The 24,781-nt window shown below is 40.4% G+C and overlaps 1 protein-coding gene across 31 annotated transcripts in view; it reads left to right on the forward strand.

Annotated features, from left to right (window-relative positions):
• Positions 1-4,912, forward strand: part of NRXN1 (neurexin 1) — a 790,728-nt gene extending 785,816 nt beyond the window's left edge. For all 31 annotated transcript variants that reach the window (XM_069850390.1, XM_069850392.1, XM_069850405.1 and 28 more), the window contains one exon: positions 1,562-4,912. In XM_069850390.1, coding sequence (XP_069706491.1) covers positions 1,562-1,869 — 308 coding nt within the window. In that variant the 3' untranslated portion in view covers positions 1,870-4,912. The remainder of the gene's footprint in view (positions 1-1,561) is intronic.
• Positions 4,913-24,781: the final 19,869 nt, after the last annotated feature.

Consider the following 24,781-nt stretch of genomic DNA (forward strand, 5'->3'; position numbering starts at 1 on the left):
CTTGAGCAAGATGGTACTCTAACACACTTCAATAAAATGGTAGTTGTAGACGAGCCCTGATAAAATTAACATTCTAAATATATTGTAAAACTAGTGTTTAATAATATTCTTCATTACCATTTATTTTGTACTGACTGCATTTTTAGCCATGCATAATTATTTAAAATGTGGGTTCTGTAAGCTAGCCTGGACGCTTAATGAGAGTGTTTTACCCTGCTCAGTGGGAAAGCCTGATTCACTCGTTGCTCTTTTCCTCCTCCTGAGCTCAGCCAAGGCTGGCAGTGCCGAGGGTACACAGCCTCTCAGGAGCCTGGAAGTGCTGATATAATCACAGGAGTATTGCACAGACCCAGCTCACTTCATTTTTGTCCGTGACACTTGCTAAATTGCAAAAGATCCATCTCAGCTATTGCCACTTGAAGTGACTTTATACAAAGATTCTGCCTCTCCTCCTTCTGCAAAATGCCATAAAGAGAGGAAATCACTGGAAATGCATAAGCACTGTGTGCTGTGAGCATTTAACCTAGAAATTCCTCCTGAAATTAAGCTTTCATTCCACATGGCTGTGCAAGGTGACAAAATGTGCCAGACAGCACAATAGCTCCTATCAAGACTTTACAGTCTTCAGACATAGGTCAGTTCAGTTCATACGGTAACTGAAAAGACCAGAGTCTGGGATGAGAGGTGGGTGCTCAGAGGCTGAGCCCTTGCTCTAGGCAATTTGAGAGTTTTTTTCTGGTCATAAAGCATTGCTTTAAAGGAATATCTGGTATTGGCATCAATGATGAGAAGAGGGAATGGGAGAAGTTGAGTGAACAAGTGCTCAAAAGTTTAGCCGTGTTCAAGGAGCCATGTGAATTAGAAAAGAGAAGGGAGGGTTGGGTAGCTCTTGAAAAGTAAATCTAATTTATTTGGAAAAGAAAAAATAAAAGAAGGAAAGGAGTAATTGAGAAGCTTGCTGAAGGAAGTCTAAAGGAGAGCTGAGGAGGCTTTATTTGTAGCCAACTTTTTGGCTACTCTCATTTATTAGGGGGAATTCTGAGTTCTTCCCCCATTCTGTTTGGTGGTCTGTGCTATAGAATCATAGAATGGTTTGGGTTGGAAGTGACCCTAAAGATCATCCAGTTCCAACTGCCCTGCCATGGGCATGGACATCTTCTTAGTGAGCACTACAGTGTCACTTTTTGTTCTTTACAGAAGGGGAGAAAGAGAGTGGGAGGGAGTGGGAGAGGGAGATCCTTTAAATTTTGGCACACCTGTTATTCCAGCTTATTTAGGCATTCTTTGCTTAATAACAACATTTGGAAAAATTATACTTCTGAAGGCTAAAATGAGATTTTTGTTATGGTCCTTTTCCTTGTTTAAAAGCTCACAGACATGAAAATGGAATGGGCTGCACATCTAAATGTTTTCAGACCAATAGCATAGGTTACATCAATAGGCAGCCCTGACCTAGTAAGCACAGTTAGAAAGATGCATGTTTGTAGCAGGAAGATATTTCTAACTCCTCAATGTGCAAACTCAATAATAACCTCTCCCTTATTTCATTATCTACCTACAGCAAATCCTACCAGGGCAGGAGGAGGAAGGGAGTACCCTGGCTCGTCTGAAGTGATCCGTGAATCCAGCAGCACAACAGGCATGGTGGTTGGGATCGTGGCAGCAGCAGCGCTGTGTATCCTCATTCTCCTGTATGCTATGTACAAGTACAGGAATCGAGACGAAGGATCATATCACGTAGATGAGAGTCGAAACTACATCAGTAACTCAGCACAATCCAATGGGGCTGTGATCAAGGAGAAACAGCCCAACAGTGCTAAAAGTTCCAACAAAAACAAGAAAAATAAGGATAAGGAGTACTATGTCTGATCTCAACATCTAAAAGAACGCTTGTATAGAAGTAGTCTTCATTTTATCTGAGACATAATACAAACTTATTTACTTTACTTTTTATGAAGCACATTCAAAAACAAACAAACAAACAAGACAGGGAATGCAATCAGAAAGGAAAGACTGTTTTTAAAAACAAGCATTTTATGCTCTTGTTTTTCAGAAACAGGAGCTGATAAATTCCCTAACATCCACAGTGTTTTCATTTACTCTGCCTGTCTTTATGTTGCTGGAACATTTCTGAGAGACAATGATGACACCACGCATTCATAAAGCAAGGAGTATTACTACAACATCAAGGCACAATATGAAACAAAACAAATTAAAAAACACAAAACAGGAAAAAAAAAAAAGAAAAAAGAAGCTACCTATGATTCTGGATTTAGCCAAAGTGCTAGCGCTTTCTTGAGAAGTAAGTTAGTCTTATTGTCAGAGAAGACTGTCATTATATATGGTGACTCAACAAGCAAACATAAAGCGTTTGCCGTCTGGTGCAGTGAAGCAGTGATTGGAAACTTGCAGTTGAAACAAAGTGCTGGCTTTTCTGAAGACTTACGTAGAAATACTTTCAAAAAGCCCCTTTCTGGTTGTGAGGAAAATAGTACGGAGGCCTTATTTTCAATAATGCAAACAAAAATCTGGAATATAAGGCACATTTCCACAAAAAAAAAATACAAAAAAGGCGAAAAAAAACAAACAAGAGGGCATAGATGCAATCATTGGGAAATTTTCATGCACGCTTAATATGTTATTACATATGTTTATATAAAAACACATCTATATGTGCTTTCTGGACTGTGATAAGTGATGTTTTATAGCCTGTTGTATAGAAAATGCAAACTATATCTGCTCTTCAGCCATTTTTGGTAAACTCAATGTTATAAGTGTTGCTAGGTATAGAGAGTTTTATGACATCTGGAGCAACAGACATACTTCAGTTTTTTTGCAGCCATTATAAAATGTCCCAGCCTTCTTCCCCTTCTTTTATTTTTCTGTTTTCTTTAATTTACAGTGTAGTGGTTTTACTGAGGGGGATGTGTATGAATGTATATAAGAGTCAGCTAATTTTTTTCTTACCTGTACAGCCTCTATTCTGTTGCAATTAAGTTTTAGTAGTTTGTATGAAAGAAGTGGACTAGAAAGCAAAAATATATCTCTACTGTAATTTGTCTTCTCCCTCCTGTCCCCATCTCTTGCTCCTGATATGCATCAATGAAGTTGATCAGAATGGCCAATTTTTACATTCATGAATTAGCTAAATATTTAGTGACTTAAACTGGCCTTTGGCTTCCAGTCAGGGCTTCACTATTGGAGAGCATGGTTTGCCTTACAGAAACCTTGTTCTGAAGCAGTTATGAGAATGATGAGTTTCTTGAGAATCTTAGGAAGTATCATATAGTGTTTATCTGGCTTTCAGTTATACGAACAACAGCTACTACAGCATTGGGTGGTCAAAGATCTAAACAGACCCATTTTAATTATCCAGGCTGATTCTACTGCAGAATTTACCCCTTTCTCCGAAAAGGAAGTAATCTTGAGGTGCACGATAATATTTGTCAATGATGGGCATTTTGACACATGAAAAAGTATTTTTAGCTAAGTTGATTGTGTAGTTTTGCAAGACATCATAAACAGAGAAATATGAGTTCATCATGTTTTAAAGTAACATGTAGCTTTTCTTGCATATATAAAACATTAATGCATTTTAGTTAAGCATATTAAATATAATACTGTAATTTACATGTTAAGGTTTTTTTCCTACTATTATTTCATTAGGTTCACAGCAATAAATCATAGTGTAACATTTTATTTACACAGAAGTTCAAAGGGAATACATTAGGCAGAAAGAGGGTAGTTCAATAGAAATCAACCAAATCATTGGAAGGCCTCCTGGGAGGGATATAGATATTCACACTTTACAGACACAAAGGAGGAATTTAAAATGAGCTTTAACCAGCAGCTACAAAACATTTTGTTGTGTGTTATTCACTGTATCTGATGAAAAAGGCTGGGAACTAGTACAGCTATCTATCTGGGAGTCAGAGCACTTTAAAAATACATGTAGCTGACATGAAAACACCTCTTGCGAAGGTTGCCAACAACATCAAGGTGTGTCACATTGTAAAACAAATTAGCATTCCTACAAAAATGAGAAGAGGTTCACAAAATCCATCTGACATTCTTTTCTTAGACTGTTGTTCACCTGTGCCATCCATAACTTCTCGCATCTTTACAAGAGAGCTGTACTCAGGGAACGGCAGGGACAGGAATACTGGAGGTCATTGCTGGAAGCAGGAGACTTCAGCTGGAGGGGGGAAAGAAGAAGTTGAAAGCCAGGTGGTGTTCAGATTTCAGTGCTTAAAGCTATGTGGAAGATCAAGAATAATGTGACAACAGGAGATTGGACATGACAGAATGTGTTTTGGGTGAGATGAAATGTTTTTTTCTGCTTGGTACTGATTGCATTAATGAAATAGCGTGGTCAGGTCAACTTCCAGGCAGTTTGGTAGATTAATCTTTAACTAAATCCATACATCAAGGACAAAAGAATCTGCTACTACTATAATAAGGAAACACAATTTTAACACTGTTTCTGAAGGTTCTCCTTTTTCCTCTTTAATTTCATAATTTAACAAAAATATGGATGTATCAGAAGTGCCAGCAAGTGGATTCAAAATTCCTTTTTTGTTTAAAAACAGCAGCAACAACAAACAAACAGACATAAACCAACTACCTAACATAAAATTGGATCCTTTCTCTATAATAACCTAATTTGTTTGACTGAGATGGCTTCATTTCTATGACTGTATTGTGTTGCCTTTTTTAACAAAACACTAAATAACATGTGAAACTTTCAACCCTAAGACATTGAAGAGAGGCCCGATGCCCCTAACCGTATAGTGCTTTCTGTGATAGATATTTACGATTTTTTTATTTGTTGCAAGGCCAATTTATTCATTATTGGAAATGCTAAGCAAGTGGAATTTACTGTTTTGTTAATAAAAATGTTTCTTAATACAAATGCTGGCTTGTTTCTTCTCTTGCCTCTAGCTGTGGAATATCTGTTCATCCTAAAACAATGAAAGAAAGGGTAGATTAGTATGAAGCTACATTCATGTCATGTAAAGGTAACCTCAGAGCTCTTTGTACACTTAAATGAAAGCCTTCTACAAGTCTTGTGTTCAACTGGCCCAGTTAGAAAAGCAGAATTACATTAATGCATTGTTTTGATTTGCATAGAATTATTTAATTTGAATTTTATATCTTTTATTATTTTAAAAAATCAAGAAATTTCCCCCCACCTATCAAGGAAAAAATTATTCCCTTCCTTTCCCTTCCCTTTTTTTGTGGTGGAAAGAAAATGGTAGAAGGTAAGGCAATAGAGATGAGAAGTTAAAATTGATAATGTTTTGTCTAGAAGATGCTTTCAAAATTAATGGAAAAACAAACGTATTTCATGTCCTTAAAAATATTCCTAGATAATAATTATAAAATTTCAACCGGAGCTAATCCATTCATAAGTATTTTCCTATTTAGCATAGCATTTAAATTCATGGCTAACTTCAAGCAAACATCTAATCCTATTGATTTAAGCAATTCTCTAAAGTTGCCTAAATGTATTGCTGAATGGGATTGGAGTTAAGCTTTTGGATCTAACCTCCAAATAGAATTTAAGTATGTATATTCTTTAATCACATCAGTAACTTTTTTGACTTCAATGGGATTTGTTCATCTGCTTAATTAGATATAGACTGAAGTATTTTAGATAATTTAAGCTTGAGAATATCTGGGGAAAACAGCCCCTATCTTCCACTGGTATAAACCAGTTTATAGTTAAACTTACATTCTAAACTGCTTTATAGTGGGATTAGTAATTGTCTGTGTGTAGTTAAACACTGAACATTCCATTTAGGTAAATGCCTAATACACATTTAAAGGAGCTATAATAATATAATAGTGATTTTTGTTCTACACAAAAAAAACACCCCACATTTAATTATATACTTTAATTCTAGGCTATGTTTGCTCATTGTTTTCATACATCTATACTGTGGTCTCACTTTCACCACAGTACTAATGACCTCTCACTACCTGTATCATCAGCTAACAGCTTTAAGTGGTGGCCTCCATAATCAGTCACTTTGGCCAAGTAGCTAAAAAAACTTCACACAATACGGAAAAAAAAGAGAAAAAAACTAAACAACTATCTCCCAAACACAACTTAGAAGAGAAATAGAGCATGCATGTAGGCTGTACGTAACAACTGTGTTAATTCCTCCAATATGACTTCCTTATAGTTTGACAAAAGAGTTTTAAACTGGTTATCTAGGTATGATTTTCATATGCTAGAGATATATGCTTCTAAGTTCAGTACAGTCCTGTTTAGAGGTGCTACAAATTTAGAAACATAGAATGATTTGGGTTGGAAGGGACCTTTGCAGGTCTCCTAGTCCAATCCCCCTGCAGGAGCAGGGACATCTTTAACTAGATCAGGTTGCTTTTAACTAGATCAGGATTTGGGATGAAGGCTTGTTTTAAAGCCCCTACTTTGTTAGAGTCTGTAAGTATTTCAGTGTTAAAATGTTTCTGGCCCTCATGGGATTAAGAGAAAGGGAAATGCACACTGCATTTAAATCAATTTATGAACTGATGAATGTTTGGGGAAGATAAAATTCCTTGCCTGCCTGCCTCTTATTTGTCTGGATGGTCCATTCTTCCTTTGGCTGGTCATCGCTTTCCATCAAACCAAAAGAATCCCCTGCAGGTTAAGCTTTGAGTTAGAAATTCCAGAAAAGCAGAAAACAAAGTCCTCAATACAGGTCTGCTTAGTTTTGTGAGGTGCAGGGCCAGAACTCATCCAGTTCTTTACCTGCTTACTTTGGAGGCTTCTCCTTACAGAAGCTCTTTAACAGATTTCAGCCATCGACTCTGATCTCGGGAAAAGAAAGTATAGCCCCTTGCCTTTCTCAGTTACTCACTACCATAAAAATAACTTCATTTGCTGTTCAGAACAAGCAGAGTTCTATACGAGTTCCTCCAGTGGGGTTGAATTGTGCTAGATTTTGAGGGTTTTTTAAAGTAAAATCATGGTGGCAGAAGAGGCAAAGTTATTTCAAAGAGTGTGGGATTCTCAGTGAGTAAATTGCCTTTAAGGACAGTAATTTCATGCCAGCATACACTTGAGAGGTTTAAAAATCCAGGCCAGTAATCCTCAACAACATCCTTTCTGTAAACAATAAAGACATTAGCTCGTTTTTCAGTGAGCTCAGGAACCAGCAATGCGGGCTATTGAAATGTGAACATGCCAGTCTGGTTTCAGCAGATATAACACAGGAAAATGCAATTTGGGCAATCAAAAATAACCAGTGGGGTGTTGGCCAGACTCTCAGTAGTGAGTCCAATTACAAGCCGGTAAGCATTTATCGGATGATAAATAACAAATTGCTTCTATTAATCCTAGTTTGGGATGCAGCAGGCTGAGAAAACACAAACATGGTCTGCATGGCAGCATTGGCTTTCTCAGGCCTGATAGCCTTGTTTCTGTTCAGATGCCTCCATTCTCGGAGACTGGGCTGGTTTTACACAAACTGCTTGCTGCATGCCAGCTGATCGTCTGTTTCCTCATAAACCTTCCTTTTCCCTTTCATATTAAAAGACTTTTTGTTTTTTGAAAAGTACAGCAGATTGCTTCATGATACAAATTAGAATCATAGAATTGTAGAACTGTATAATGGTTTGGTCTGGAAGAGAACTTAAAGCTCATCCAGTTCCAACCCCCTCACCATGGGCAGGGACACCTCCCACTGGATCAGGTTGCTCAAAGCCCCATTCACCCTAGCCTCAAACACCTCCAGGGATGGGGCATCCACCACTCCTCTGGACACCCTGTGAAACATTTCCCTCACAGGAAAATATTTCTTCCTAGTATCTCTTCTCAATCCCCCCTCATCCTATCCCTGCACTCCCTGATAAAGATCCCCTGCCCAGCTTTCCTTTAGCCCCTTACTGGAAGACTACTGTAAGGTCTCCCCAGAGCCTCCTCTTCTCCAGCCTGAAAAGCCCAACTCTCAGCCTGTCCTCATACAGGAGGTGCTCCAGTCCTTCAGTCATCTTCATGGTCTCCGTGAAGGACTCACTCCAACAGATCCATGTTCTTCTTCCTTTGAGGTCTCCAGTGCTGAATGCAGGGCTCCAGGTGAGGTCTCATGAGAGCAGAGTAAAGGGACAGAATTACCTCCTTCAACCTGCAGCTCTCGCTTCTTTGGATGCAGCCTAGGGTGTGGTTGGCTTTCTAGGCTGCAAGAACATATTACCAGCTCATGTTGAACTTCTCATGGCTCTTAAAATATGTCATGGCAGAAGCAGCACTCTATGAAACAGAAACTTGGTTGTGAGGAGCTGGTTGCAGGTCTCTGGAAGAAACCTCCATGCTGCTCACGAGAGCCCTGGCCTCAGGCACGGCAGCTGGATATGGTCTATAAATGAGAGGTCCTCGCTCATGCTGGGGCAGCAGGCAACTTAGCTTGGCTGTTACCTTCACGTTCTCTGTGCACAGGGCAGAGCATTGGGTGAGGTGCATGAGGAAACCCTGCACACCATTACAGGCTCATCTTGCACTCTAGGGAAGGACAGTGATGGCCAGGACACAAGGAAGGGCTTAGCGTCCCTGAAATTATCTCCAAAGGGCTGCCCTTGCTCTCACTCCCACCGTCCCTAAGATTATACTCTGCCAAAACTATGGGTCAGTGCATGGCGGGACCCTGTGTTCCCAGGGCCATTTTCAAGTCAGCGCAGCAAGCAGGGGACAATGAACAGCATCCAGCTAGCACATGGTCCCGTTTGAGCCCTCTGGTGAATGTTTGAAACAAGGCAGCTGAGGTACAAACCCAAAAGGGTTTCTATTTTTTAGCTCCTGTGGCAGGACTACATTTGTGGATGGGTGGCTGTGATGCAGGAAGACATGAGGACTGAGCCCCCAGATCTGAAATGAGTGCAGAAATGGAGCTACAAGGGTCTCACAGCCAGGGCTGCACAGGGAACTTGCCACAAGGCTCATGGCTTAGTGAAGCTGAAGTGAGCTTTGGTGGGAGCAGGTCCAGGTTCTCTTTGGTTGACAAATCCCTCAAAGAAACAGACAAACAAAAAAGATTTCTCAAAAAGGTGGTGGCATAGGAAGTTTAGGAATTTCATTAGGAGTTCATTTAGTGTTTCTTTAGCACTTTATCTGCTTGTGCTTCGTGCCAGAGAGGAGAAGCTCAGGCTCCTGTGCATGGGGAAGGAGACTAGGCAGCAAAAACCATCCAGGAGGCTGCATCCCTCAGGCAGCTACAGATACCCCTGGTTTTCTGGGACACAGCTTTGGACCAGAAAATTGACTGCAAGCAAAATGCAGCCACATACTCTCATAACCACAAAGAGAGAGGGACAGGCTTGAGTACAAGGAACTGTAATAAACCTAAGGAAGAAAATAACAACACAAACAGACACCCCACCCAGTTCCCCTGAGAAATTCTACCCTACCTGCTACCCTCTGACATGCAGTTCTTCAAGCTCACAGGTGGTTTTTATTCCTTGCTGATCACATGTGGAGAGGTACCAGGTTTGTTCCATCTGCCCATCAGTCCCACCTGGCAGAGTTTGCCCTAGTTGCCAGACGCTTTGCACCACGTGTGAGTTAATTGTGCCAAGGTTTTCCTTTAGATTCAGGCATTTCTAGCAACCAATGCAAAACAAGGAGTCACATCAGGGCAGAATTTAAAGGCCAGACACACTTCCTCCTTTGTCTTCTGGGGTTTTATTGACTTCTACCTGATTTACAGAGGGTCTAAGGAAAAGAGTACACTCCAAGGAAAAGAAAAGGAACAAAGGTATGTAGGCTTTTTGTCTTACACTGTCTAGCAGCCCCGCATCTAGTAAGCAGAAGAACTTCAGGTAATTAATTTATCTAAATCTTAATTTTTTGATGGATGGTGTTTGGGAAAGTTTATGCTCAGCTTTCCTAAAGGCTAAGTTTTTTGGAGAGCTCATTTATACGTATCTGCGGGGCTCTTTTTAGGGAAGTCTTTCAACTTGCTAATAGCACAAATATAGCACTCACTACCTAAACCAGTTTCTCATCTATTTTAATAGCTTTGTCCAACTAAGGACTCAAAGTTAAGGCGATATCTGTACCAGGAAGTATAGTTCAGTAAGAGTAAACTTACAGAGCAAAGCAGTTGATGCTAAGGACCTGGCCCCTAGCTCCCATTTCAACGTTTTCTTTGAAGCAGTTGTAGTCTAGTCCTAGGGACTGAGTGCCAATTAAGTAGTTAGATGGCATTAGATCTTTTCATGGAGTTCATATTATTTAATCTGGAAAGTGTCCAGTTCCCTCATGCAGAGTGCTCTGTGAGGTTAATTGCAATATAGTAAGTGGGAACAGCTGGAGCTGCTTCAGAACTGGACTCCTGATCTTAAATAAAGCTTTCCTGATAAACTCCCATTTGTGCATTGCTGTGTGCCAATGTGCTTGAAACAATTTGTTATAATAAAACTGGGGTGTTTTTAGTGTAGAGTGTCCAGCCTCGCACACTAAGGCCTTCCTAGTATTTTTCCAAGACTTGGGGTCTTTGTAATTTCATCTCTTATCTTCCTTGTTAACCACTGTCTCTACTTCCTGGCATCCCCTCTACTGTCTTCTTTAAACCTAAAGAAATAATGCTTTGAAAGGCTTTTTTCCTTTGAATAGGCTGAGATAAATATGAAAGTATTTTCAGATGGGCACTGTTGATGCAGCTATGTTACCAACACTGATATAGACAACAGCACAATCCCTAACTCGTAGAAATAAACTGTAAGCAAAGCCACCGCTGCTGGAGCTGTGGGTGGAGGCGAACAGGAAGTAATGGCTAGGGCAGAGCTGTGTTTGGCCACTACTTAAAGATGTGGAAGTGCAGTGAACAAACTCAGTCTTTGGGAAACTCTAGTGAGACCTCCCCTGGAGTCCTTTGTTCAGTTCTGGAGCCCTCGGCACAGGAAGGACACAGATCTGTTAGAGCAAGCCCAGAGGAGGCCATGCAGATGATCCAAGGGCTGGAGCACCCCCAACATGAGGACAGGCTGAGAGAATGGGGCTTTTCAGCCTAGAGAAGAGAAGGCTCTGGGGAGACCTTATGGCAGCCTTCCAGTACTGAAAAGGTCTAAAGGAAAGCTGGAGAGGGGCTCTTTTTTGGTGAATGCAGGATAGCATGAGGGATAACAGTTTTAATCTGAAAGGGGGATATTTAGATGAGGTATTGGGAAGAAATTCTTTAAGGTGAGGGTGATGAGGCACTGGCACAGGTTGCCCACAGAAATGGTGGATGCCTTCCAGGAGGTGTTCAAGGCCAGGCTGGATGAGGCTTTGAACAACCTGATGCAGTGGAAGGTGTCCATGCCCATGGCAGGGAGGATGGCACTGGATGGCTTTAAGGTCTCTTCCAGCCCAAACCATTCTATGGTTGTAACTTGTGTTGCAAAGCAACCTGCTGTACATTTTTTTCTTTTTTTTTTTTTTAAAAAAAGTATTTTAATATGAAAAGGGAAAGGAAGGTTATCTGGAAACAGCCAACCAACTGGCGTGCAGCAGCAGTTTGTGCCTAGACAGTCTTCTCTAACCTAGTTCTTGCTAAAATGAATCCTTTCCTGTAAAGGAATTAATCAGTTTTCTGATTTAGTCGGCATTAAAAATATAATGAGAAACCACAAGAGATTGGGCTACACTTTGAGATCTTTCCTTGTGCCTTCTGCAGAGAGGAAAGCTGCCATTTCCATCAGGACCAAGACTTTGTTGCTCCTTTTAAGTACAGAGTGATTACGCTTCCCTCTAGCATACTGCATACTATTATGAGCATTTCTTGCAAGCATTTTGAATAGTCATCATTAATTCTTTTAGATTTTTAAGTGTTAGGCATCAAAGACTGATGATACAGACTGATGAGAAAAGACTTTCTAAATCTGATTTCTTGCAAATCAACATATTTGTGTTTAAGTGGCTGCTTATAAGTTTTGCCTAAATTCTAAAAGCCATCTTGAGGTGTCTATTTTTATCATTACATTTTGGAGAAAGTTTATTGCTAAATATGGAAAGAAACATTCTCTGTTTTTCAGGAACAGTTTGGTTTCAGTGGAGAACAGTTCCATTTGGCAACAAGAATATGATGTTAGTGCTTTTAGGCATATTAAGTGAGCTCTTGGTATCATCTGAGCTAACTTGGAGATTTTAGAGGCTTCAAATTCAAAAATAAACTTAGAATTGTTGTTGACCTGAGTCTTGATGGGTGAAGGTTTTGGTGTGTATGGATAAAGTTGGGCCAAAAGTCTAGTGCCTGATTTCACACATTTCATTTCTGCAGGGCAGTTTTGCTAGACTGGCACACGAGCACAGTCTTTGCCTGTTATGCTGCTATGCTCCCCACATGAAAACTTTCAGTGATTATCCATGCATGGGAACCATTACACAGACCCTGCTGTACACCAGCAAATCTCTCTCTCAAAAGCAGAACTTGGCATTAATATATTCTCTGATTTCACCCTGTGTCACAGCACCCCAGATAAATTGGTAAACTACAAATGCTACTGAAAGCAGATTGAGGAAGGGTACAGCCCTGCACAAACATCCTGAACACCAAATACAGAAAAGCCATTTCAAAGAAACTAAAACCATTCCAAAGTACTGAAACTAATCAGGTCTCCTCAAATGGGCAATAGGCTGGTGTGGATATGTAACTTAATTTCGTAAAGTCCTTAACGGCCTTTCATAACCTGCTTTTGGTTCTGCAGACTAGTGAGATGTGAATGTCCTGATGTACCAGCAATAACTAATGCAGCCTCACAAAACAGAGACTGTACAAACAGGACACTTCAATTTTCAAAATTGTGCAGTTCCTATACAATGAAAATGGAATAAAGGTCTAACAGTGGGTCTTTGTGATAATAGGATGGGACAGCAAAATGATGAAGGTCACCAACCATGGTAGTTGCAACCATCTGAGAAAATAAGGAGGAAAGAAAAAGAAGGAAAGGAGCTGAACAGCTCTGAATATTCCTGATCAACAATGAGATTTTGCTTTTGTTGTACCCTTGTAAGGCTCTCTGTTCTGGAAACATCTTGTGTTTGTAGTGTTCTCATTTGTTGCTGCTGGACAGTGAGATAAGCTAGGTGGTATGGCTGTGGCAGCCCTGAGCTCAATGTAGGTTTGCTGCTTCAGCAGCCGACTGGCCCCTCTCACAGCTCTGTTGTGCTGCAGACATGCAGCTGGCAAGTTCAACACCCACTCGAGACCTCCATGCAAGCTGCAGTGTGCACACTCAGGCCAGTTTGTCATGCTCCCCAGACAGAAGACTCACTGCAGAACTGGGCAAAGCACCATGCCTACCAAACCTGGCCCGCAGGATGTGGTGAGGGACAGAGAAAGGCAGAACTCCTTTGGAAACAATGGCAAAACACTGGCATTTTCATTCCTGTGGGGCACATCTGATCTGCTGTGGGGTGGGCCCAAGGCCCCACTTGAATTTGATTTAAGAAGTCTCATCTTCCTTCAAATGCCTATTGAATGCTGTGAGCTAGTGCTTCTTTGCTGAAGAGCCACATTTCTTTATTCCTTAGGAATTTTTGAAATGAAGAAATGTTTTTGCCTTGTGTGTGCTTTTCCCTTTTCAGTTGTTTTTAGTTGTTTTTTTTCCTAAGACTAGGAAAGAAGAAACAAATTATATCAATTTTGAGTTAAGTCGTAATTATCTTTCAAATTCCTGTATGTTCAAATGTTATATGCTTCAAATAATAGAGTATTAGAATGTTAAATCATTTTAACTGAAGAATATACTGGAAACTTACACAAAAGGCCCATTAAAAAAAAAATCAAAACTAACAACAAGTATATTAATACTGTCAAGTCAGTCTTTCTGTTGCAACAGTGGTGTCCATTCCAAGCACCCAAAGTACATGAACCAGACTAAAAAGCCTGAGGCTTTCATTAAAAATAAGAGCAATTACAGCAGATTAAATGTTAGTGAGAAGGGCAGAGTCTTTCCTTCCAAGCTTTTTTCCTTAATTTTACCAGCATATTGTTGCTACTGAATACAATTTCAACATTTATAGAGCTTTTCTTTTCCTAATCATAGAATAACCAGGTTGGAAGAGACCCACCGGATCATCGAGTCCAACCATACCATAATGTACCTGTACCCATGTAAGTATAAATATGGAAAGGAATAATTTCTAAAGCATGTCCTGCTCAAACTGATCTTGCTTTCTGTGTTAGCATAAGGATGTGTCCAACCCCCTGTGCATACAAGTGTGACTGTAGCTCTGCAGGTATGTTCAGTGGGCAAAGGGAAGGAGACAGCTGCCCTCTAGTAATAGATATTTAAGTATTTACTTAAATAAGTACCTTCTAGTACTTAGAGGGGACCTAAAGGAAAGCTGGGGAGGGTCTCTTTATCAAGGAGTGCAGGGTTAGGATGAGGGGGAATGGTTTTAAGCTGAAAGAGGGGAGATTTAGATGAGAATTTAGGAAGAAAAGTTTCCCTGTGAGGGTAGGGAGGCACTGGCACAGATTGCCCAGAGAAGTCATGGATGCCTCATCCCTGGAGGTGTTCAAGGCCAGAGGAGATAAGGCTTTGAGCAGCTTGATGCAGTGGAAGGTGTCCCTTCCAGCTCAAACTATTCTATGATTCTAATTTGTTTTGCAAAGTAATCTGCTGCTAATATGTGATTTTAATATGAAAAACAAGATTTATCTGGAGACTGCTATCAACTGGTGTGCAGCAGCAGTTTGTGCCCAGTCCCCTAGACTGGAGGCACCTTAAGAGCAACCTGGTCCTCAAGTCTGAGAAAGTCAGTATGGCAGTGTGTGTTTTTTTCAGCTGGCTGAATCCCAAACCATCCTATGATTCTATTAAATGTTAAGTTTGAATTTACACATTTTGAGACTAGGAAACTTCTTGATTATCCAGCTTTCCAACGCATGCAGTGGGAAATGAAGGGAGGATGTTATTGATTAACAGAACTCCTGTTACAATCAAATGTTTATATCCAGACTTGGACCACCACCAAGGGTCTAAGCCATCACAGAGGCAGACAGCATGGTGTCAAGGAAGGTGTTTGCCTTTAGGTTAGCCCCTGCATATATAGCAGATGTATTTTTACAGAAGATAATTGGTTGGATTCTGGCCTTGCTCAGAGGAATATGTCCATGTCACTGGGATTTACAGTTCAGACCTTCCTTCAACCCGGTACAATCGAGAAGGCCCTGCTTTCTTATATTTTTATCTCAGAGGAGACATTATATTTCCATTGTTACAGTACTACAACACAAAGAGCAATAGATGTAATCGAAAGGGTTTTTTTTTTTCTTTACCTTATTAGAAAAATCAGCAGTTCTGCAGTGCTGATTCTTGAAGGCATAGAATAGTACTTTGTTACTACAGCAACAGACAGCACTTGACAGTACCAAGTTAGAGATGAACTGGGTCCTCTTGCAAGACCAGATCAGAAATAGTGATTGCGATAAATCTGCTGTATGTGAGGTTGGTGGGATTAACAGGAGAAATAAAGTACCTTATTTTACATAGAAGCTTCTGCAGTGTTTCACAGCCCCTCAAATCCAAACGAGGAAGGTATGTAACAAATATTCAGCAATTAAATCCATTATCCTAGTTCTGTTTTGTACTGTTCTTCAAAGGGTTGGCCCCTCTCTTGTTCAGGGATTGAGGCAGGTTTCTAAGCAAGGGGGAGCAGGCAGGTTACTGTTTTCACAGTAGTGGAAAGGGCTGTGCCTAAGGGAAGGACAGGGCCTTCCCAAGGGTCTCTGTGTAAAAAAGAGAATGTAAACTGCCTCATCTTGGATCAGCTGCTTCCTGTTAAAGCAGGTCTGATGTGCTTTTTTCTTTCTGTGTCCTTTGAGGATATATGTAAAAGACAAGGAATACAGGGGAAAGAGGGAAATCTCACCTTTTTCTTTCCTACTTACCCTTCAGCTATCCTCCTCCTTCTGTGAGAGACATGGGATCTCTATTCTTGCTAAAACACCCTTGGAATAAATGCTGGATTTGAGTTACTTCAAGCCCTGAGCCTGTATAGGCACCTTAATGCAGTCCAGCTTTCAAAGGCACAAAGTGATGAGCTATTATGTGCTGAGCTCTTTAGAAAAGCTGACTGTAGGTTCTATTTTATTTACTAAGACCCCATCCATGCTATTGTTCGTGATGCAGAAATAAATTCCTTAAACTGTGCCATGTTTTCTAGCAGAGAAGCTGCTTATACTGGGCAAAACATTCTTGCGGTAAGAGAGGTTATAAAGAAATGAGGGATAAAATAGCAAACACAAAGCATTGTATTAGTGTATCTGTATTTAATTTAGCTCCAATTGCTGATATTGGGACTGCTGCTTTTCCTCTGTCTTTGTGTGGGGTGAGAAAGGAGCATATCCCTAGAACAATACTGCTCTGTCAAGGACAGTTTCATATTGGTTTTGCCTAAGCGAAAGCAGGATGAAAGCTAGCAAAGCAGTTCTGAAGAACTAAATTACTGAAGTACAATGGCAATCTGTGATGAAGTAAGGCTATTGGATGGGATCGAGTTACAGAAGCTCATTAAAGCTATTATGTATTAACTGAGCCACATGTGTGCATGCTCTGAGATGGCCTGAAGAGCTGTGTGTCTTAGCTTAAGCAACAATGAATGAGGCTCATACATTTTGCCTTGACTTCAGTGGGGAAAAATAATCTGTAGTGGAGAATGATGTCAGCTGAGGAGATGGGGGGGGTAACTTGTTAAGTCATCCTGATTCATCCATGTTAAATCTTCTGCCTGCACCCTTAGCTGCAGCCACCTACACCAGATGAAGAAATAAATGCAAGGAGTGTATGAGAAAAAGGGTAGCTCTCCAAACCATGCCTGGAAAAATTGGGAGAGCCTTAAATAATGCATTAAGTTTTTAAAGTCTTACACTTTCTCATTGATTTCTTACCTGCTCACGTATTCATCGTTATATGGCATATTATTGAATTCCTGACTCTCGCCAAACTGAAACTATTCAGTTCTTTATGTTCTTAAGGAGTAGCAGCAAAACAGAGGCTGATCTCTCCATTATCTTGGTATACAGTTTGACCACAATTTCTTTGTGCTTTTAAACAGTTGTATATTATTAAAATGATTATTCAGATGTTGAATACCTTCAGCTTTCCTTCAGTTGTCAGAGTAATGACGAAGTTAAACCTTTCCATACTATGAGGTCCTTAAAACCACAGAAATACACCCAGATTCTTGAAAAGTAATAGGATTAATTTCACCTAAGTTCTCTGTATATTTGAATAATCTACATTATAAAAATCTAATCTAGTTTCTTTTACAGTCACCTCGTAGAGATAAGCCCTTTCAAAGGGTAATAAATATATACATCACTTCTGATGTTTGCTTTGGGAGAAACTAAATGTTGCTCTCTGCAGCATCTTGAGAAAGCCTAGACAGCTCACCTTACAACGGGTTTTCTTTTTTTTAAAAAAACACCTGCTTAGCTGCGGCAAGATATTGCTTATATCCAGCATCTCTGATCTGGAAAGACTTTCATCTTTAATACATAACCCAAGCTGAGGTAGTAAAATAAATTGTCTCCTATTTTGTTTGAAGCACAGAGGCTACTTCATCCTTCCATGTAGATATGCTTCTCAAAGGGGCATTCCCTTAAACAATGGAAGCACTAGCTCTGTGAATATCCCGAACTCCCTTATCACCCTGTGTAGCCAGAGTGTTTTTCATTGGCTGATTCCATGGAGATCCTAAAGTGCTTCTTGGTTCTGGTGAGTCACTGGTTCCCATATCAGAGTCCTTGACCCCTTCCTGATGGTCTTTCTCTCCAGCCTCCCTTCCTCCTCCGCTGCCCTTCAGGGGAGTACTCTTAGTCATAACTGAAGTAGGAGATGATGATGGTGGTGCAGAAAGAAAGCCTTTATTAGCCGTGTAAGTAGTGCTTTACCCCTGAAAATGCATTCATACTATGTAATGTTTTGCCTGAAGGAAGCCTGCTGCAGATCTGGTCATCAAATACAAGATTCCTGAGCCTTAATCTTAAATCTCTTTCTATGTAGCGTGAATACCTAGCAATATACTGGTATGTGCAGAACAATAGCTTGCCTTCTCATCTGGAGATTAGAGAGGCAAAAAAAAAAAACAGAATGTCTGTTTCTTGTACACGGGAACTGTGAACACATATAGCATGTGATCCCAAGACTGATTTTAAATGGAAAATTCATTAGGCCTTGATCAAAATAAATAGCATTTCATTCATGGAACAGCATCACTGGAATTGCTGTTTATCTGATCATGGTAGCATCAGGATTATCATTACAGCCTTGAACATTTGGGATGGTGGGGAAGGGGGAGGGAAGCAGAGATGACGCCACGCAGTAGGCTACGGAGTGCTGAACAGCATTTTTTATTCCTCTCTTTTAGTCCCTTTTTTAAAGCTTCTTCCCTTTTGAGCTTAAAATGTTAATGACTATGAGCTCTTCTGCATCTAAATAAATCTTCAGGCAGAAAACAGTATAGATAGATTTGTCAGTTCTACGTTGCTATGTTCAGTAATTTACTGTTTTAAGCATACCCAGTTTAAATGTACCTGCAATAAACCTTTCCAGTGGTTAGGTTGTTTTCATTTAGTTTTTAGCATTCCTGCATTAGAGAGCAACCTTGTGTTTTTCTGTGCTGTAAATACCTCGTCCACATCTTAACATGACCTATTACTATTTAGCTCTTAAAGATGGAAAATGGAACAGATCTAGTACAGTTCCAGAATAAATATTTCTTGTGCATTTCTTCCTCAAACTTTATGGGGTGCTTCAAAGTAATTAGTACACAAGATAATTTTCGAGGTCTTGTTTTTTAAAAAAATGATAAAAGCTTGACAATTTCAAATAATTTTTTTTTTTGAGAAAGATGGAGGTCATAATATTTCTATCACCTCTTCTAGTAAAAACATAGACTATGGAGATAAATGTGTCCAGCATTTACTGTTAACATAATATTATTTGCAATATCCTTTCCCCTGTAATTGGCGCTGGTGAAGCCACATCTCTAATGTTGTGTTCAGTATTGGGCCCCTTGCTAAAGGCTTAAATAGGAAGGATGTTGAGGTGCTGGAGTGTGTCCAGAAGAGAGCAATAAAGCTGGTGATGGGGCTGTAGAACAAACCTTATGAGAGGCAGCTGAAGGAACTGGGGTTGTTTAGTCTGGAAAAGAGGAGGCTGAGGGGAGACCTCATTACTGTCTGCAGCTCCCTGAAAGGAGGTTGTAGTGATGCTGGTCTCTTCTCCCAAGTAATGAGTGGTAGGATGAAAGGAAATGGCCTCAAGTTGTACCAGGGGAGGTTTAGATAGGATATTATGAATTTTTTTTTTTACTGAAAGAGTGGTGAAGTATTGGAAGAAGCTCTCCAGGGAAGTAGTGGAGTCACCATTCCTGGAGGTATTCAAAAAATATGTAGATGTGGCACTTTGGAACATGGTTTAGTAGGCATGGTGGGGTTGGACTGGATGATCTTACAGGTCTTTTCCAACCTTAATGATTTTATGATTATTTAAACTCCCATCCATAAAAAGCAAATGAGTGAATTCCCAGAGTACTCCTAGAAGGAGAAAAGTCTTCCGTGGCCTAGATTTAGGGGTGGAGACCCACTTCTATTTGATTTCATACCATTTTACATGATCATGTTGTCTTTCCAAGGTTTCTCATTCCTGTCTCTTTCAACGCCCCTGGCCTGAATGACCGACCATTTCAATCTCATTAGTCATTTCTGGATCCCTTAAAACCAGAGCAGTCTCTCATGATGCTCTCACCACCTTGACCCACCTTGTTCTGGTGTCCCATCCTGCATCTGTTCTTGTCCTACTGCCCAGCCCACACCACTCTATTGCATTGTGTTCTAAAATTTTTGACACGCAAGACCTGCAGTGAAATAACCCTGTGACAGTGCTTGCCAAACACACTTATTGAAAGACTCCTAGATAGGCATCTTTCCCCAGTACTCCAGAGATCATATCTGATTCAGCTGATGAAACTACACAAGAATAAATGAGTTCACTGAATTTTGAGACCAATTTTGGCTCAGATTCTCTCTGCAGCTTCTCATGTCTTGACTGATTGATTGATTGAGTCATCATTAACAGCCTGAACCTTTGAATGAAACCAGTGGGAGTCTTGCCACTTTTACCAGCAAGAACAGGCTGCCGCATAAGTTTCCCAGATGAAAGTACAATTCCGTAACATGTAAAAAGGTAAAAAAAATCCAAAAGAGTGAGATCACATCTCAGAAGTCAATTTAGAACAGAAATCTTGCACTGAGGCAACTGTTTGAGTACAATAAAAAAATCTGTGGATGGTGTTTATGTTTAGTTTACACACTGATTTCAGTTTGTCTGACTATTTTTTTGCTTGATTTATGTGTGTGGATGTAGGCAAGGGTGCCCCCAATGTATCTCGAACTGCCCCATCCTTCTAATTTTTCTGCTATAGTCTCTTTCCTTTCTCATCCTCTCTGCCATGACATTTGGCACAGTTGTCCTTGGGACCACTGAGGACAGAACATCTTCCTAGGGAGCTATCAGCACTACATTTTAACTGTCAGTTTGTGTGGGGTCTGTGAGGAGATGTGTGGTAGCAAGCACTGGCTGAGCTGTAACAGAATCATTGAAAGTATAACCTGTCAGAGAAGGGACCTACCATGAGGTTGCTAAGGCAGCCTCACCAACTTTAGCACTAATATACCTGTTTTAAACTCTAAAATCCCAGGCAAGTCTTGAACACAGTAGGAGACTTTTACAAAGGCCCTTGGGGAAGGCACTGGGTGTCATAGGTTACACTTAAGTGAGCTTCCTGATTTCTTGATCACAATATCAAGGAAAAATATAATTAGATTTATGTTTATGCACTTTTTGAAACACAGAGTTAATTTCTGTTTAGGCTACTACTACTGCTTCGGGAGTAGAAACAAAACTCATGAACATATTATACCTTTATGAGGGCAAGTTATTTGATGTATGAATGCCAGTGACAGTTTCAGTACTGTGCTCATGATGCTCATTCTGATCAGAATTATTTAAATAATACATGAACTCATGCATATACATATTGCAGCTTAGCTCTTTCATTAGGAGCCTTGCTAAATTCTCTCAGTGAGTCCTCCCAAGCACTCGCATGTTTTCAGAGTGAAAGTCCTTTTATTTGTCTCAGGCAGGTTGCAAAATCTTGCTGAGATATCATTCTGAATTTGTTTGGCTATGCAACCTAGTTTAACAAGGGCAGCTTGCAGTCTTTGCTTTTGCTGTTCTTCCTGGGAAGAATAAAAGAAGCTTATGTGAAGTGTTTTACTGTATGAAAAAAACATATGCACGGAAAAGTGGAAAATTGGATTTGGTAATTAAGATTTTGTGTTGAGACTGCAGTGGTCTCGATTCAGCTCCCTAGAGTTTCTGTATGACCTTGGGCAAGTCACGCTAATCTTCCTGAGTCTCTGTAAAGTGGGGTAACAGTTCTTTCTTTTCTTCTCCCTGCATCTTCTCTGTAAGGCTCAGGTACAGATTCTCTTTCTGCGTGTTTATGCAGTGCCCATTGTACTGTGGCTTCAAACATAGTTGGGAATTTTTATGCAAATTAAGTACTAGTAAGTAAAATCCTTACGAACAAATATTTGATGCTCCAATTCTGGATAATAATGTTAAACAAATATCTTGAATAATGTGTATTTTTAGAGAAAGCTTCTGCTCCCAGTGTTTTTGGACAGAAAAATCAAGAGCCTGTGTTGAGAGCAAGATAGGATCTGTGCATTAAATACAGCTGGCACAGAGGAATGAATCCATCTTCCCTGCCTGCTCTAGGCTCTGTGTGCTTTGGAAGCTCTGCAAGAGAGCGCGAAGAAATTCTAGAGAGGAGCCTGACATATGGCAGCAGAGGAGACTTTGGAAGTGGTGACAGACAGAGGAATGCAGGTCACCTTGGCCAAGTCACACTAATCTTCCCAAGTCTCTGTAAAGTGGGGTAATGGTTCCTTTTCTTTTTCCCTGCACCTTGTCTGTTTGGCTCAGGTACAGATTCTCTTTCCATGTGTTTCATTCTGTGGCTTCAATCATATTTAGGATTTTTTTATACAAATTGAGTACTAGTAAGGAAAATATTCACAATTTTATATCTTTGGTGCTCCAATCCAGGATAATAACATTAAACAAATATGTTGAAGAAAATATATTTTTAGAGGAAGTTCCCGGTCCCAATGTTTTTTTGGGGAAGAAAAGTAAAATGGTGTGTTGAGAGCAGGATGGGATCTGTGCATTAAATACAGCTGGCACAGAGGAACGAATCCATCTTCCTTCCCTGGGTTCTGCATACTTTGGAAGCACTTCAAGAAAGCAAGGAAAAATTCTAGACAGAGGCCTGATGTATGGCAACAGAGGAGGGTTTGGAAGTGACAACAGACAAAGGAATGCATACAGAGGTTCCCTCTTGGGAAAGGAAGTTACAGTTGATTGTGTGCCTTATTTGTAAAAGAGTGCAGGCTTGCATGCCTCTGTTTCTCAAAATATCTGCCCTTAGTGTCCACAGTGCTTCCTGAAGTGAACCTAAATATATATGGCTTTGCACTGGAAGGGCTGTGAGGATTTCTCCTTCCTGCAAGCTAGCACCTCCTATTTCTGCTCAAATAAAATGAAGGGGTCTGAAACAAACCAAATGCTGCCCCCTGTCACAGCCAAATCAAATTACTGTAATACAATAGAATTCTAAATCATGAATCACATACCAGCACCTCTCTGACCAGGATATTGGGGTCTGCTAATGAAGCACTGCTGTTCATCACCTGATATGCATGCCCAGCTGCTTCAGTTCAAGACAGTCCATGCTACAGAGATGCTGCTGTGATCTCAGAGGTTCTTTGGGTCTGCAGCAGTACATGGGGGGCTTTCACAAAGAGGCAAGACAAAGTCAGGATATTTTTCTTCATACTGCAATAAGTCTGCGCTGCTTCTCCAAATCCACAAAGATAACAGCACAGGACACAACTAGGGGCTGTGCTTATGTCTGCATCCTTGATTCATTAGCTCTGATTACTATGTTAGATACACCTGCTTCCCCACCTAGCTCTGACACCATCAGAGTGACTGGCATCAATCATTAGTCACTCTGCTCTTAAGGAGGTGGATGATGCTCACCTGGGCGGCTCATCAATTTCTAGTGTCTTTTCTGTTGTTCTGTTTTGTGAACTATGCTTTTCCCTGAGAATTTACTTTGTCTGAACTGCAATGGCTTGAGCCAAAATGTGGAGTAGTCCCGTAACTGAGGAATTTCCAATCTCTTTGCTGTCACTGTTCACAACTTTTGCTGGAAACTGTACAGGATCTGAAGAAAATGGTTATAACAGAGATGCCTTGTAGCTTCCTTGCAATTCTCTGGCAGGTCCATGAGGTTTTCATGTCTTAAGAGCTTCACTGGCACTGAGACTTCAGTTAGAAACTGTATCCCATCCCTCCTTATGACCCTGTCACACTGATGTGCTCCAGGAACAAAATGCAATCCTATAGTCCCCTGTACCAAGAAGAAATGAAAAAGTAAATCCCTCAGGGCTCTTCTTAATACCTGACCTGATGTCTAGCCACTTGTAGGGTCTGGTGGGTTCAGGAGGGCTCCAGACCAGGAAAAGTTCTCTTGGGTTATTAGGTTTATTTTTAACAATGGGTGTCTTCTTAGTGAGGTTCACACAATTATGTACCTGCATGTATAAACAGAAAAGGTTTTGAAGTATCAAATCCATGATTACTGTATTTCTCCAATGAGTTTCCAATAAAATGTGTTTCTGGAAATAGTAAGAGAGGGAAAGGAAACGTGAGAACTTTGCTTGGCGTTGTTATTTTTAGGACAAAGGGGCTGTTCCGTCTGTGAGAGTCTCAGAACAGCTTTTGTTCAGGACAATCTGTCAAAGAGAAAGGCAGAAATGATCAAAGGAAAAAAGTGAGGTGGCTGTTTGTACGGAATGACTGCTATCTTTCTTAACTTGGTTGGCTGTAGCTCTGGTCGTGTCACTGGTAGCAAGGCTTGAACAGTTTCAGTGGCAAAAGACCCTAAAGGAGAGTACTTGTCTTATAATGTAGAATCATAGAATGGGTTGGGTTGGAAGGGACCATGAAGGCCCAATCCCACTGCAGTCAGCAGGGATACCTGCCACTGGATCAGGTTGCTTGGAGCCCTATCCAACCTGACGTTTCATGTTTCCTGGGATGGAGCATCTACCACTTCTCTGGGCAACCTGTGCCAGTGTTTTACCACCCTCAGTAAAAAAATTCTTCCTGATATCTAGTCTAAACTTTTATTTTAGTTTAAAATCATTACCTCTTGTCCTTTTGCTAAAAAGATTTTCCCCATCTTTCCTATTAGACTCCTTTAATTGTTGAAAGTCTGCAATAAGTTCTCCTCGGAGTCTTCCATTCTCCAGGCTGAATAACCACAACTATCTCAGCCTCTCTTCACAGGGGAGGTGTTCCAGGCCTTTGATAATTTTTGTGCCCCTCTTCTGGACCCACCACAACAGGTCCGTGTCTTTCCTGTGCTGAGGACTCCAGAGCTGGATGCTATCTTTTTATTTTTATAGCTAATTATGGTGCGTTTGAACTATGTGATCACTCTGGGCTATTTTCTACCTACCTCTTACCCTCTATTCTTACCCCACATTTATGTATAAGTAATGTTCAGAAAGCTTGTTACAGCTGATGTAAGGTAAGAGGGACTGCCAGCCAGTCTGTAGTTGCCACATGTCATCCTCTCCAGGCTTTTTATGTTATAAACATTTCTTTTTAATACCTCAAAGAGAAATACTCTAGTAATTATAGCAGC

The sequence above is a fragment of the Phaenicophaeus curvirostris genome, chromosome 2 (assembly GCF_032191515.1).
Source record: "Phaenicophaeus curvirostris isolate KB17595 chromosome 2, BPBGC_Pcur_1.0, whole genome shotgun sequence".
Lineage (NCBI taxonomy): Eukaryota > Metazoa > Chordata > Aves > Cuculiformes > Cuculidae > Phaenicophaeus > Phaenicophaeus curvirostris.